Source organism: Musca domestica, unplaced genomic scaffold, assembly GCF_030504385.1.
Source record: "Musca domestica strain aabys unplaced genomic scaffold, Musca_domestica.polishedcontigs.V.1.1 66, whole genome shotgun sequence".
NCBI lineage: Eukaryota > Metazoa > Arthropoda > Insecta > Diptera > Muscidae > Musca > Musca domestica.
Window position 1 is genome coordinate 3,483,362 of NW_026712376.1, and position 15,038 is coordinate 3,498,399.

The 15,038-nt window shown below is 35.0% G+C and overlaps 1 protein-coding gene across 1 annotated transcript in view; it reads left to right on the top strand.

Annotated features, from left to right (window-relative positions):
- The window catches only part of LOC131805914 (uncharacterized), a 225,227-nt gene that overhangs the window by 24,912 nt on the left and 185,277 nt on the right, over window positions 1-15,038 (top strand). Inside the window, exons 2-3 of the mRNA XM_059129699.1 lie at window positions 4,001-4,026; window positions 4,109-4,292. Coding sequence (XP_058985682.1) covers window positions 4,174-4,292 — 119 coding nt within the window. The 5' untranslated portion in view covers window positions 4,001-4,026; window positions 4,109-4,173. The remainder of the gene's footprint in view (window positions 1-4,000; window positions 4,027-4,108; window positions 4,293-15,038) is intronic.

Here is a 15,038-nt window from a genome sequence, read left to right on the forward strand (position 1 = left end):
ACATTAAATATGATTTTACAAACAAGGGAAAACTGCAATAATGTGATGTCGATAATGCGATACTGTAAACATGCATCCAGCAAAAACTCCCATTTCCAATAATTGGTTTTTTGATCAAATGTTGATAGCTATATACAGGGTAAGATAAAAAGAAGTGCAACAAAGTCAAACGCCATAATTTTTACATTTTTTTTAATTTTATTGAATAAAAGAAAAAATTTCAGAAATAGCATCCAATTTTAGAATTTGTATAAATTTGTTGGCCACCTTTGGCACGAATTATGGCCTTCAAACGGCCAATGAAACGCTGCCCGAATGTTGCTCTGCGGTATTTTGGCCCATTCCCGGCGAAGCGTTTGCTTGAGGTGATCGACACTTTGGTATTTTTGTAGTGCCAACCTTGCTTTCCAAAATACTCCAGGCACAATAGACCAACGGATTGGTAACCGGAGATTTTGGTGGCCATTGTGCACTGGAAATGAAGCGAAGAACCTCATGTTGTAACCATTCTTGGGTGGCGCGAACTGAGTCCTGTTGGAATGTCCAAGGTCTGCGGCCAAAATGTTTGCGAGCCCAAGGCTTTAATACACCCTCCAGAATACTTTCGCGATAATATTCGGCATTTATTCCATTCACCGGATTTTTTTCAAATTTGGAACTCGAAATTTGCAATGGATACTTTTACCTTTGACAGAAAATTGTCTGTGCAGGCCAATGTCTTCGTATAGCCCCCATATAACGGTACCTCCCTATATTCGTTATTTTGATGATGATTTAGCGACATTATTCACCGATATTATTTCAATAACAATTTTGAGGATTCCAGTCCGTCCCATACACATTTTAGTACTATTTAGTACTAATCGTACAAGCATAGGATGCATACACAGATACTCAGTAATATAAATATCAAATTTAAGAATTTTGTCTCTAACCCTTCACCTCATAACAAATATAGTACCATTCATAATTTTTCGTACAATTATAGTACATATTTCCGAAACCACCTCCATATGTTTAGGATGCACATGAATATCGACCCTAATAGCAGATTTCAGACTTCAAGCACTGTCTGTTCACCTAATACCAAACTGTACCAAATTTAGTACTTTTCATGCAATTATTGTACACATTTCCAAAACCAAATCCATATCTCAATTTCAGATAACAAAAAAGACATAAAATATCAAATTTAAGGATTCCAGCCCTATCCCTTTTCGTATAAATAAAGGACACATTTCCAAATCACTGCCAAATCTTAAACACAGATACCATAATCGAAATATCAAAACTCAAAATTTTATCTATATCCCTCACCCAATACCAAATATTGTACCATTCAGTATTTTTTGTACAATTATAGTACACATTTCCGAAACCAACTCCATATGTCCATATTTCCATATATATAGTAAGGAAGCATTATAAAGTTCGTCATTCCGTTTGTACCTCTCGAAATAATCATTTTAGACCCTTGATTAGTGTAAAATTCAAAGACGATTTAGACCTGTCCTTCTGTTGTAATCACGCTAGAGTCAAAACGAATTAAGATAGGAAGCTAAAATTTAGCTTAAATCTTCTTTGTCTGCTGGCAGGTCACGTTTGAAGATGGGATATATCGGTCCACGATATCGTGTAGCCCTCATGTAATGGTTCCACCCGATTCTCGGCATTTTGATGATTTTAGACACATTTTTCATTGGATTATCTCAAATTCTGCACAAAGAGTTCATTGTGAATTTTCTATATACGATAGATATCGTATATCCCCCATATAACGGCACCTCCCGATATTCAAAATGTTGATGATTTAGCGACATTTTTCACTGGAATTTTCTATAAATTTACACAAGGAGTTCATTGTCAGTACTTCATCCCCTGAAGGAGAATTGTCTATATAGGTCCACGATATCATATATCCCTTATATAACGGTTCCTCGCGGTTCGGTATTTCGATGATTTTTGCCACATTTTTCAATGGAATTGTTTTAAAATCCACACAATGGGTTCCCTCTGAGTACTTTACCCCCTAGAAGAGAATTGTCTATATAGGTCTACGCTTTAAGTATAGCGCCCATATAACGGTACCCACAGATACTTGGTATTTTCATGATTATAGCGATATTATTCACCGGAATTGTTTCAAATTGCGTATTTGAAGTTCGGAACCGTTACTACAGTCTATGACAAAAATTACTTATGCAGGGCCACGTCTTCGTTTACCCCCCATATAACGGTTGTCATTTGAGCAGTATTTTTCGTCGGAATTTGTTTGGAAATTTGTCAAGGTTCTTCTAAATGATGAGGGGTATTAAAAGTTCGGCCCGGCTTTTTAGGTTTATTTTAGTTAGGTGCTTTTTTACCTGTTAGCTCTATCGGTTATACAATACCATTTTAGAAGTTTAGTACCATGTTAGAACTTTTGGTTGATTTAATGTTTGAATTTACACAAATCCTTTGGTACATCTATCCTGCAGTTTATCAGTGACTCCCATTCCAAATTTCCCGTTGAAAAACTGTTAACAGTAAGATTAAGACTAAAAAGACTAAGGACTAAATTCGCCTCCTTTGTGACTTTAATAGATAAGATACGATGGATGTGGTAACCGTTGGAATTGCAATTTTCGAATTTCAAAAAAAGGAAAGTTGTGCTGAATTCTGCTAGGTTTGTGCTCAATTGTGCCGAAATTTTTTGTTGAAATTCGAAAAAATTTCTGGGATATTCGAAATTCGAATATTGCTATTCTGGTATACCTTCGAAATTGTCGTATTTTTCGAAATTGGTAAGATATATCGAAAAAAATTTAACGGCACAAATGGGCACAAACCGTGTACTACTCAGCACAAACTTAAATTTTTCGAAATTCGAAAATTGCAACTCTCAGATTTTTTTCGAAAAAATCTTTCTTCGAATATTTCAGGAATTTTTAGCGAATTTTGAAAAAAAGATTTGCGGCACAATTGAGCACAACTTTCCTTTTTTCGAAATTCGAAAATTGCAATTCCAACGGACACCACATATACGATGGTCCAATATGAAAATAAATGTGTTACCACCTGAGTTGCAGAGCTCGAACAAGGTTGTACTTGAAATGTGAATTACAGAGACACAGATTGTTTATTTTAATATTGAAAAGATAATCGGACGACCTCCTTTGAGCTCATGCAAATGATTTGGGCGTCAATTCTTGTTCTACATATGAAAATATGAAATAAAAATTTTTATAAAGAAAAGAAATGTCTAATGAAAAATTGTATAAAGGAAATATTTTTCATTTTATATTTTCATAAAACAAGAATCCAACCACAGTTGAAACCATTACCCAAGTGAAATCTTTAATAAATCCGCTTTTAATTAATTTTTTACGGTTAGATTTTTTTTGTTGTTATTTTTTATGCCACCCTCATCTTGCATTAAATATAAAAGTTTAGACGTAACGTTCAAACATGGATAAATAGTATATATACGTAGTACATGTACTTTATGTACATTTTAAATAATGTACTGCCAATAAACCCTTCTGTATGTGCATGGTGATCCCATCCATCAGTACACAAGTTATTAATACTTATCTTCGAAATATTGATTTCATTATTAAAACTTAAAATATTTTTTGTACCCAAGAATTTTTTTTTCCTTTTTTCAGTTTTCTATTGACAAGTATCATAATAAACTTTACTTACTTGAATAGGTTTCATTATCAAAATTAAAATGATTTTGATGTTCATGTTGCCTCAAAATGTCATACATATATTCTCAAACTCACAAACATACACCAACATTGTTGCAAATCTGAGGCTGGGGGTCCATTCTTTCTTCTATGTAAATGTGAAATGAAACGTTTTACAAAGAAAATATTTTTCATTTCATATTTTAGTAGAACAAAAAATGCAGCCCCTAGATACCTACTCTCTTTAACAACAACAAACATTTGATGACTCTTTGACAATTTGAAATTTCATATGTTTTAATAATTTTTTTTTTTCGTTTTATTTTCAGAAAAAAACATCATTCATCAACCAGTTGTCCGTGGTCAAAGGCTTTATTACTCACAAAGACAATAAACAATTCGCAGAAATTAATCAAGCAATTTTTCATATTTTCCAGAATTGAAATATAATCATTTAAACACATTTTTTCGATAATAACACTAATACAAATACAATAAAAAAATGGCTGCTGTTCAACGTAAATTGGTGCACAAACAATTCAACTCCCCAATTGGCTTGTATTCCCAACAAAATGTCAAGGAGACCTTAGATCGTGAATTGAAAGCTTTTGGTTCTGATGGGTAAGTTGTCACTGTTTTTGGTTTTCTTTGGAATTACAATGCAAAGGCTAGGATTCACATAATGTTAGAATCATATGTAAAGCTACTTTTTCTAAATTTATGTTAAGCATTTTTATAACATACTTTAAGGCGCATCTCGCAATTTGCTACTTGAAGGAAATACTTTATATAGTGTAGTATATATTAATATATTCATCGTATAAGTGTTATATAAATATAATATTTGTATAGTACAAGGTGGCGCAAAAATAATCCTCCTATCAGATAATGCTATAAATTTTACGATTGGCCCCCAATTGTCTTAATTACAGCCGAATGTTGCTCTGAAGTATTTTGGCCCCTTCCCAGAGAAGCGCCTGCTTGAGGTGATCGGCACTTTGGTATATTTTAGTGCCAACCTTGCTTTCCAAAATACTTCAGACACAATAGTCCAACGGATTGATATCCGGAGATTTTGGCGGCCATTGATTTTTGTAACCATTCTGGAATGGCGGGCGCTGAGTGCGATGGTACTGAGTCCTGTTGGAATGTCCAAGGTCTGCGGCCAAAATGTTCGCGTGTCCAAGATAATATTCAGCATTTATTCTGATGCCACGGTCGATTAAAATGAGCGGAGAGCGACTTTTTGGGATTTTACCCGGAGCTCATTTATCAATATTTGCCGAATGGAATATTGCGATATGTTCAGCTCATGAGCCATTTTTCAGACACTGTGACGCGGGTTTCGATCAAGTCGCTTCTTTACTTTCCAACCATTTCTGCTGATGTTGCTGTTTTCTCCATCCACTTCCTTAATGTTGGGCTACGCTACCAGTATCACGGTAACGAGCGTTGGTACGAGACACAAAAGATTTATTAACATTTAAATGCTGGAGTACTCTAACGATAGCCACTTGTGGTTTTCCAGTCAAATATAAAGAAATCACACTATCACGCTTGAATTCCATCAAGAATAACTTTTTTTCTGGAAAATTCTCACCAAAATGCTTTTGTACGCTAGTAAGTCATATAATGAGCTGTCACTGGAATAATTTAAAAAGCTGTCGTGGCTTAGAAATAACAGCAGTCTGAAGTTGGTTGCCGTTTTTTCATCTCACCCTGTATTTAGTACATATTTATGGAGCGAATCCTAAATTTTTAGGTGTACAGATTTAGGGTGTTTTGAGTTTTTTTTTGTCAAATCTTTAAAACGAATTCGCTGTAAATTGGCAGTTTGTGTTCCCGGTATGTAAAATACATCATTGGATAGAAATATCTATATAGGTGTAAGGTTTGGTACAATACCCATAAAACGGCAACTCCTGATATAAGGTTTTTTGCGATTTCTGCCACATTTATTCGCTGGAATTATTTCAAATTTAATACTCGGGTACTACTTCTTATAACAGGAAATCACCTTTCCATGCTTTCATATGGCACTCATATTCGGTATTTAAGTAATTTAAATTCATATAGTCCCTATATTAAGGTGCCTCCCAATATTTGGCCTTTTTATGGTATTAAAGACATTATATACCGGCATTGTTTTAAAATTCGTATTTCCAAATTCGGAATCGCTACTACAGCCAATGGCAAAAAATTGCGTATGCAGGTTCTCGTCTTCGTATAGCCCTCATATAAAGAATTTCATTTGAACCGAATTTTTCGACGATTTTTTTCCAAATGTTGGATGGTATTAAAAGTTCTTGTTTATATATTCTTCAATCTTCGGGTATCTCAATATTTCTATCAACCACAGATGAAATTTATTGGTCCCTCCCATACATAAATTCACATTTTCCAGATAACAACAAAAACTCATATTGAGGAAAGTTAGTATCCGATATAGTCCAAACCTGGTAATTAATATATATCAGACTTAGGTCAGCTGAGAAAATGAAAAATAAAAGGGTCAATATTTTGAAAATAAATAGATGTACCGCTGTCCCGATCCGTTAGTGCGATTTTAAGATTTTAGCCCCAAAAGTAATCAATTCTAGTCAAGAAAAGCAGTTTATGGTACATTTTGGTACCTTTTAGAATGGATTTCCAAAAATCCCGTCGTTCATCCAACTACCCGTCAACAGCTTCCTAATTGTCATATTCGAAGATTCTAGTTCCAACCGTTTCTTCTGGGCATGGGTGAGGCAATCAGCCACTATTATTTTACAATTTATACATTTATTTTTAAACTGTTATATAGACATGTTTTATACCCTCCACCACACATAGTATGGAGCGTATATTAAGTTCATCATTCTGTTTATAACTCATCGAAAAAATAAGTTTAGACATAACAAAGTGTATATATTCTTGATCAGCTTAAAACTCTAAGACGATTAAGGCCTCTCCTGTCTGTTGTAATCACGCTGCAGTCAAAACGAATTAACGTAGGAAGCTAATTTTGCACAGATCTGTCTTTTGTCTGCAGGCAGGTCAAGTTCGAAGATGTGCTATAGCGGTCCAAGATATCGTACAGCCCGCATATGACGGTACCCCCCATACTCGGTACTTTGATGATTTTAGCCCCATTTTTCAATGAAATTTGTGAGTACTTTACCCCCTGAAAGTGTATTGTCTATGTGGGTCCACGATATCCATATAACGGTTCCTCCCAATATTCGGTATTTTGATGATTGTGGCCAAATTTATAAATGGGATTGTCTGAAAATCCACTCAAGGACTTCCATGTCAGTACTTTATCCCCTAAGAGAGAATTATCTATGCACATCCACGATATCGTATAGCGCCCACATAACGGTACCCCCCTGATATTCGGTATTTTGATCATTTTATCCACATTTTCCAATGGAATTGTCTGAAATTCGACACAAGCAGTTCTCTGTGAGTACTTAACCTCCTGGAAGAGAATTGTCTCTATAGGTCCACGATATCCATATAACGATACCCCCCGATATTCGGTATTTTGACGATTTAAGCCACATTTTCAATGGAATTTTCTGAAAATCCACACACAGGGGGTTCCTGCTGAGTACTTTGCCGCTAGATATTGTCTAAATAGGTCCACGATTTAGTTTTTTTTTTTACCAAAGTGGACTAATATTCTCCATTGTTACACTTGATAGAAATATTGCAAATATTTGTTATAAGCCATTACCATGTTCCAATTTGATACTTGAAATAAACGGTGAATAAATGTAGCTAAAATCTTCAAAATACCGTATCTAGGGAGGTGCCGTTATATCGACGCTATACGTAGACATGGACCTGCATATACAATTTTCTGTCATAGGCTGTAGCATCCATTACGAACTCTAAATACTTTGAAACTTCTCCGGTGAATAATGACGATAAAATCATCAAAATACCGAATATTGAAAGGTACATTTATAGGGGGGCTATACGAAGACGTGGATCTGCACAGACAATTTTCTGTCTTAGGCTGTAAAATCCATTTCGAACTTCACATACCAAATTTGAAATAATTCCGGTGAATAATGTCGCTGAAATCATCAAAATACCGAATATCGGTAGGTACCGTTAAATGGGGGCTATACGAAGACGTGGACCTGCTCAGACAACTGTAGTATCCATTTCGAACTTCAAATACCAAATTTGAAACAATTCCGGTGAATAAGGTCGCTGAAATCATCAAAATACCGAATATCGGTAGGTACCGCTATATGGGGGCTACATGAACACGTGGACCTACATAACCCATTTACGAACTTATCCTGCCTACTGGCAAAATAAACATGTATGTAAAATTTTAGCCTTCTATCTCAATTTGTTGGAAAGATAGCGGGATTACAACAGACAGACAGACAGGCAGACGGACTTCGCTAAATCGACTTAGAATTTTACGCTGATCAAGAATATATGTATTTTGTTGAGTCTGACATGAATATTTCCGGAGTTACAAACGGAATGATAAAGTTAATATACCCTCAATAGTATGGTGGAGGGAATAAAAAAAATTCAACAAATGTTTCAAATAAAAGTAAAACGTTTGAGAAACGGAAGCAACCCACAGAGCATTTTTTTATTTATTTTTTTTTTTTTTTGCTATGAGAGATTAAATTGAAGTCACAATCCGGATTGCTAGTAGTTTGTAGTTCAATATAAAACAGGTTTATTTCAAATAAAATTGCATCGAAGAAGTTGTGGAAAAAATGTTGCAAAAACAAACTACATGAAGAAATAAATCAGTCCAGCCGGACCGAATATACTCCATTAAGAAGATAAAAAGAAAGTTTTTTTTTGTCTGCGAAGTACAAGTGAATTGTTGTAGTGAAACAATTTAAAAGAAAGGAAAACAGAAAAGCTGCCGACCATGTTATTTGCTTTTGAACAACACCACAAATTGAATGTTTTTCCAAGTAAAATCATTCTTTTTAAGAGATGAATTGAATTTGTTTTTAAAGAAAAGTATGGGAACTATAAAAGAAGTTTCAAATTTTATATATTTAGGATATATATATAGATATAATTTGTTTCCACCAAAAATTTTAATAAAAATGATTGCATTTGATGCAATTACTTCACTCGACCACTTGCCTGAGTTCAAATTAAGTTGGGAAACATCCAAACTGTTTATCATTATTACCCGAACCAACCATACAAAACCACTCTATTTGCTCTGAAATTGGAATTTGGAACTTTGAACTCTGTCTACATTTATTTAGTGTAATCTATTTCGTTTTACAAAAATTCATGGTTAAAAAATTGCAACATCAATCACCAATCATCCTATCGCACATCATATGTCGCAACAACAACTTTGCCCATAGCCAGATTATAAATAGGAAATCCATGGAAGCCAAAATGGAAATTATTTCGAAATTTCCTGCAAAAATTAAAAAAAGCCATAAGCAGATTGATCACCAGGCGGAAATTTTTTTCGGTTGTGAAATTCATCATCGTAATTTTATGTGTGAATGAATTCATCAACAAATGCTATGCAGATTAGCGAACAATTGGAATCAAAAATGCCATAGGAATTTTTTGTATCATTTTACCGTATATTTCTCAGAAATAGCTGTGAACTGCATTCGTTCCGTGTTATAAATAATTTTTTTGTCTTTGGAAAATAGATAACTTATTTAAGTAGTACGTACGTTTAGTAGTAGTACAGAAGCGGTAGACCACTATTAATAATTTTAGCACTACCTGTTAGATTTAGGCTTAATCTACTCTTTCTCCACATAAATTAATAAAATAGTGACGTGATTTACTTATTTACTGCCAATGCTCAAGCGAAGCAGCTGAGCTATAAACTTGAAATTTGACAAGAGGGTCATACACAGGGTGAGATAAAAAAATGCAACAAAGTCAAACGCCATAATTTTTACATATATTTTTTTAAAATGTTATTGAATGAAAGCAAAAAATGTCGGAAATAGCATCAAATTTTAGAATAGGTTTAGATTTGATCGAACTGGTCACATTTGCCACGAATTATGGCCTTCAAACCGCCAATGCAACCATCACACGCTGCACGAATGTTGCTCTGCGGTATTTTGGCCCATTCCCGGCGAAGCGCTTGCTTGAAGTGATCGACACTTTGGTATTTTTTAGTACCAACCTTGCTTTCCAAAATACTCCAGACACAATAGTCTAACGGATTGGTATCCGGAGAATTTTGTGGCCATTGTGCCCTGGAAATGAAGCGAGGAACCTCATTTTGTAACCATTCTTGGGTGGCACGTGCTGATTCCTGTGGGAATGTCCAAGGTCTGCGGCAAAAATATTTGCGTGCCCAAGACTTTAATACACCCTCCAGAATATTGTCGCGATAATATTCGGCATTTATTCTGATGCCACGGTCGATTAATACGAGCGGAGAGCGACCATCGGCTGTTATGGCGCCCACACCATTGCCGGCGCTTGAGTTCTGGTGACCAACAGAAGACTGACCTCTTTGGCAAGTAAACATGATCATTTTGTTTGTTTACAAACTGCTGTACAAGGACTGTTTTCTCATCAGAGAAAACCAAATTCGGCAGTTCACAACTTTCGGCCAAGCGAAGCAACTCTTTAGCCCTTTTGAGTCTGTTTTTTTCTTTCTGTTGCGGTGTAAGTTCTTGCACATTTTGGAATTTCAATGGCTTTACCCCGAGCTCATTTTTCAATATTTGCCGAATGGAATATTGGGATATGTTCTGCTCACGAGCCATTTTTGGCCACTGCGACGCGGGTTTCGATCAAGTCGCTTCTTTACTTTTCGAACCATTTCTGCTGATGTTGCTGTTTTCTTCCGTCCACTTCCTTGACATCGGGCTACGTTGCCAGTATCACGGTAACGAGCAATGGTACGAGACACAAAAGATTTAATCACATTTAAATTCTGGAGTGCTCTAACGATAGCCACTTGTGGTTTTCCAGCCAAATATAAAGAAATCCCACTCTCACGCTTGAATTCCATTACGAATAACTTTTTTTTCTGAAAAATGCACACTAAAATGCTTTTGTATGCTTGTAAATAATATAATGAGTTGTCAATGGAATAATTTTAATAGCTGTCGGACGAGTGGCTTAGAAATGACATCAGTCTGAAGTTTGTTGTAGTTTTTTCATCTCACCCAGACTTCCAGAAATACATCTTTCTATACTAAATTTTAACATTCCACGTTTTTCCATTCACTTAAAGCCAAATTGTACCAAATTTTGTACAATTTAGTACAGTTGTTAATAAACATTACCAAAACTACTTCCATATGTCAACACTACTTTCTAAACTTACCTTTCCTTCTTAGCTTACATTTATCCAAATGTCGTGAATTTAAGTACTTTTGCTACACCTATTGTTAGAATTTTCATTGAACCTTTGGTTCATTGATCCTTTCATTCCAAATTTCAGATTTTCAGCTCTACTCATTCCCTAAATACCAAATTTAATACAGTTTAGTACTATTCGTATTTTTTGTTAAGTTTTTTAAAATCCACCTCCATAGATTAACCCCACCTCAAAAAAACTGAAATTTCAGATTTCCAGCTCTATCCTATCCTCATATACCAAATTTAGTACCATTTCGTACTTTTCGTACTTTTTGGTACATATTTTCAAAGCTATTTTAAAATCTTAACCTTACAGTGATCCCTATATCAAAATTTCAAATTGCCAGCCCTATCCTACCAGAAGAAATGCTTAGTGCACCATTTCTTCTGGTAGGATATATATTCATATTCACACTAGATCTAATGCAAGTATACATTTTGCAATGTAAAGAGATGACCAAACGCTTAGCAAAATTTGAACTAAATTTGTATTTATAAGGAAAATTATTTTTATAACCTATGCCACACTGTGGTACAGTGTAATATGGTCAGGAAATAGACCCATAGTTCCGTTTCATGATCTGCATATAATCACATTCGAAGCACAGGTTATTCGATGGTTGGCTCAAGGGCGAACTATATTGAAATTGGTGATAATCGGACCAAATTTGGAAATTGCTCACTTATCTACCTTAATCCGATTTTTTAAATTTTATTGAACGCCATATGAGTATTATTCGTCCCTAAGGATCCGATCAAATTCAGCAAGTACTTCAAATTTGGTAAAATTCGGTTTAGATATAGTTTTAGCTCCCATATATATGTATCATCCGATTTGGTGTTAAGTGCCTCTCCTTCGAAATATGCCAAAACAAAGCAAATATCCAAAACAATGATGTTTGGTACCAGAAATCTTATAGAGATCGGTTCAAATTTGGATATAGCTACCATATATATATATTCATTCGATTGCTCGTTTATTGTGCACCAAATGTGTAATATCGGCCCAAATTGGATATATTTTTTCACATTCCGATACATATTTTTTATACCCACCACCATACATAATATGGAGGGTATATTAAGTTCGTCATTCCGTAACGAGTGTATACATATATTCTAACAAGGTAAATATATTATTAATCAGTGTAAATCTCTAAGGCAGTCTTTTGTCTGCAGGCAGATAAAGTTCGACAATGGGCTATATTGGTCCACTATATCGTATAGCCCCCATATAACGGTACCTCCCGATATTCGGTTTTTTAAATGATTTTAGCGACATTATTCACCGGAATTGCTTCAAATTTGGTATTTGAAATTCCAAAGGGATACTACAGCCTAATACAGAAAATTGTTTGTGCAGGTCCACGTCTCCGTATAGCCCCATATAACGGTACCTCCCGATATTCGGTATTTTGATGATTTTAGCGCATTATTCACCGGAATTGTTTCAAATGAGGAATTTGAAGTTCGTAATGGATACTTCAGCCTATGACAGAAAGTTGTCTATGCCATTTCAGGACTTTGTATAGGCCCCACATATAACTGCGTCCCTATATTCAGTATTTTGACGATTTTAGGTATAATACTCACCGACATTTTTGGAGATGTCGTATTGGAAGTTGGTAATGGATGCTACAGGTTATAACAGAAAATTGTCTATGCAAGTCCAGGTTTTCGTATAGCTCCGATGTAACGGTGCATCCCTATGTACTGTGTTTTGATGATTTTAGCTACGTTATTCACCGTTTATTCAAGTTTCGAATTTGAAAATGGTAATAGCTTATGACAACAATATAGGTCAAGTCGTGTAAACCACAATATAACGGCTATAAAAAACAAGTAAAAAAACATTAAGTTCGGCCGAGCCAAACTTTTAATACCCTCCACCCTAGGGTAAAAGAACATTAGAAGAAATGTGGCAAAAAACATTAAAATGCCGAATATCGGGAGGTACCGTTATATAGGGGCTACACCAACACGTGCACCTATAATTACAATGTTTCGCCACACGAACTAGGACCCATTATGACCCACAAATACCAACTTTTACACAAATCAGTGAAAAAATGTGGCATAAATCATCAAAATACCGAATATCGGGAGGTACCGTTATATGGGGACTATACCAGAACGTGGACCTATACATGCAATGTTTTGCCACACGCTCAGGGACCCGTCATGACCTACAAATACCAATTTTCAGATAAATCCGTGAAAAAATGTGGCATAAATCATCAAAATACCGAATATCGGGAGGTACCGTTATATGGGGACTATACCAGAACGTGGACCGATATATCTCATTTTCAATACCAACCATCCTAGGGACAATACACACACTTGTGCCAAATTTCAAAGGTCTACGTCAAATAATGTGGGCTCTATCGTGATTTCAACAGACAGACAGACAGACGGACATCGCTAAATCGTCTTAGAATTTTATGCTGATTATGAATATATATACTTTATGGGGTCTACGACGAATATTTAGAGGTGTTACAAACGGAATGACAAAGTTAATATACCCTCCTACCCATGGTGGAGGGTATAAAAATTTCCAAATTCATTCTAATAGTGGAGGGTATTCAAAGTTCGATCCGGCCGAACTTACTGCTTTTTAACTTGTTTTAATTTGAATTTAGAACTTAAAATTCTGGTGAAATTGCTGCATATTTTTATGCAGAAACATCAAACTCATTTGAACTGAACCAAATTCATAAGAATAGAGCAACGATTGCCGACAACCATTAACAGATTACAATATTACGGCCAATGACCAATGAAATGCATTTCACACAATGTGAATTCTTCAACTGTACGCATTATTGAAATGATGAATTCTGCAGAACGCCGACGGATAGAGGTTTGAAGTCAACATTGTTAATTGAAAAAAACATTTCCGTGAACATGAATAAAATAATTTCAATGATGGAATGCAAAGGAATTTCAGAGCCACGGCATAATTTTAACGAAAGAATTTGCGTTAAGCGCTAGAGGCTAATAAAGAAAAGAGGATTTGTCGTTATCAAAGTGATGAATACATTATTTCTTATTGTTCAAATAAATATGGAGGATGTTTCCAAGCATCTATAGTAATTGTGCAAATGGATGACACCACAATGCAAAAGATAGTTAGCATGGTGGTCTTGCGTTCGGAAGGTCATAGGATCAAACTGTGACATGAAAAATACTTCATTATTTTACAGAAATTCAAATATGTTGCGGGTAGGTAGTTTCTCCTTCTATATATAGTTGTGTTCCAGTACTTTTTTAGTAGTAAAACTAGCAGAAGAGAAAACAGTTCGAAATGTCATTCTCATTTAGGTTTGCTCAAAAAATAAGGGAACGGAAAATTAGCAGAAATGCAATAAAATGTCAAAATTCAAAATTCCAAAGTAAACAGCCTAAATCGGACTGGTGAAACCTTACTGAAAAGAGCGCCAACATTTAAAAAATGAGTATGGAAGACGATAAGTTAAAATTAATAATTTATAATAATAATTAATAATCTGATTCCTCATTCAACCAGTCCTCTTCACTGCTGGAATCATCCAAAAGTGAATACATCAGTTGCTCCATATTTTCTCTTTTTGTTTTTTGCACGACAAATATTAGTTTTTCCTTTAGTTTTCAAGTTGATCATTTTCTTTATTGAAATGTATCAATACATTTTTCAACCTTGTTAGCCCTGCCAATTAAATGTCAAATTTACAATATGCACATTTCTGCTCGGCCAAATTCATGTAGCTAAAACAAGCAGAAATGTGAACCACTCAGCGCCATTTTTTTCTCGAGAGAGCTGCAAGTTTTGCTAGTTTTTGGAGTACGGAAACACGTTGTAGCAGAATTAGTGCTAATTAGTAGTAATTTGCAGGTTCTGGAACACAACTTATATTTGTATATTCATCTGTATGTTTGCTATAGTAACTGTTGTGTGAGAAGAATCTTGAATGGTATTAAAAGGTACTCGAATTGTTTGGTTTTATTATTACTATTACTCATCCTTTGTCTGTTGGATTATAATGA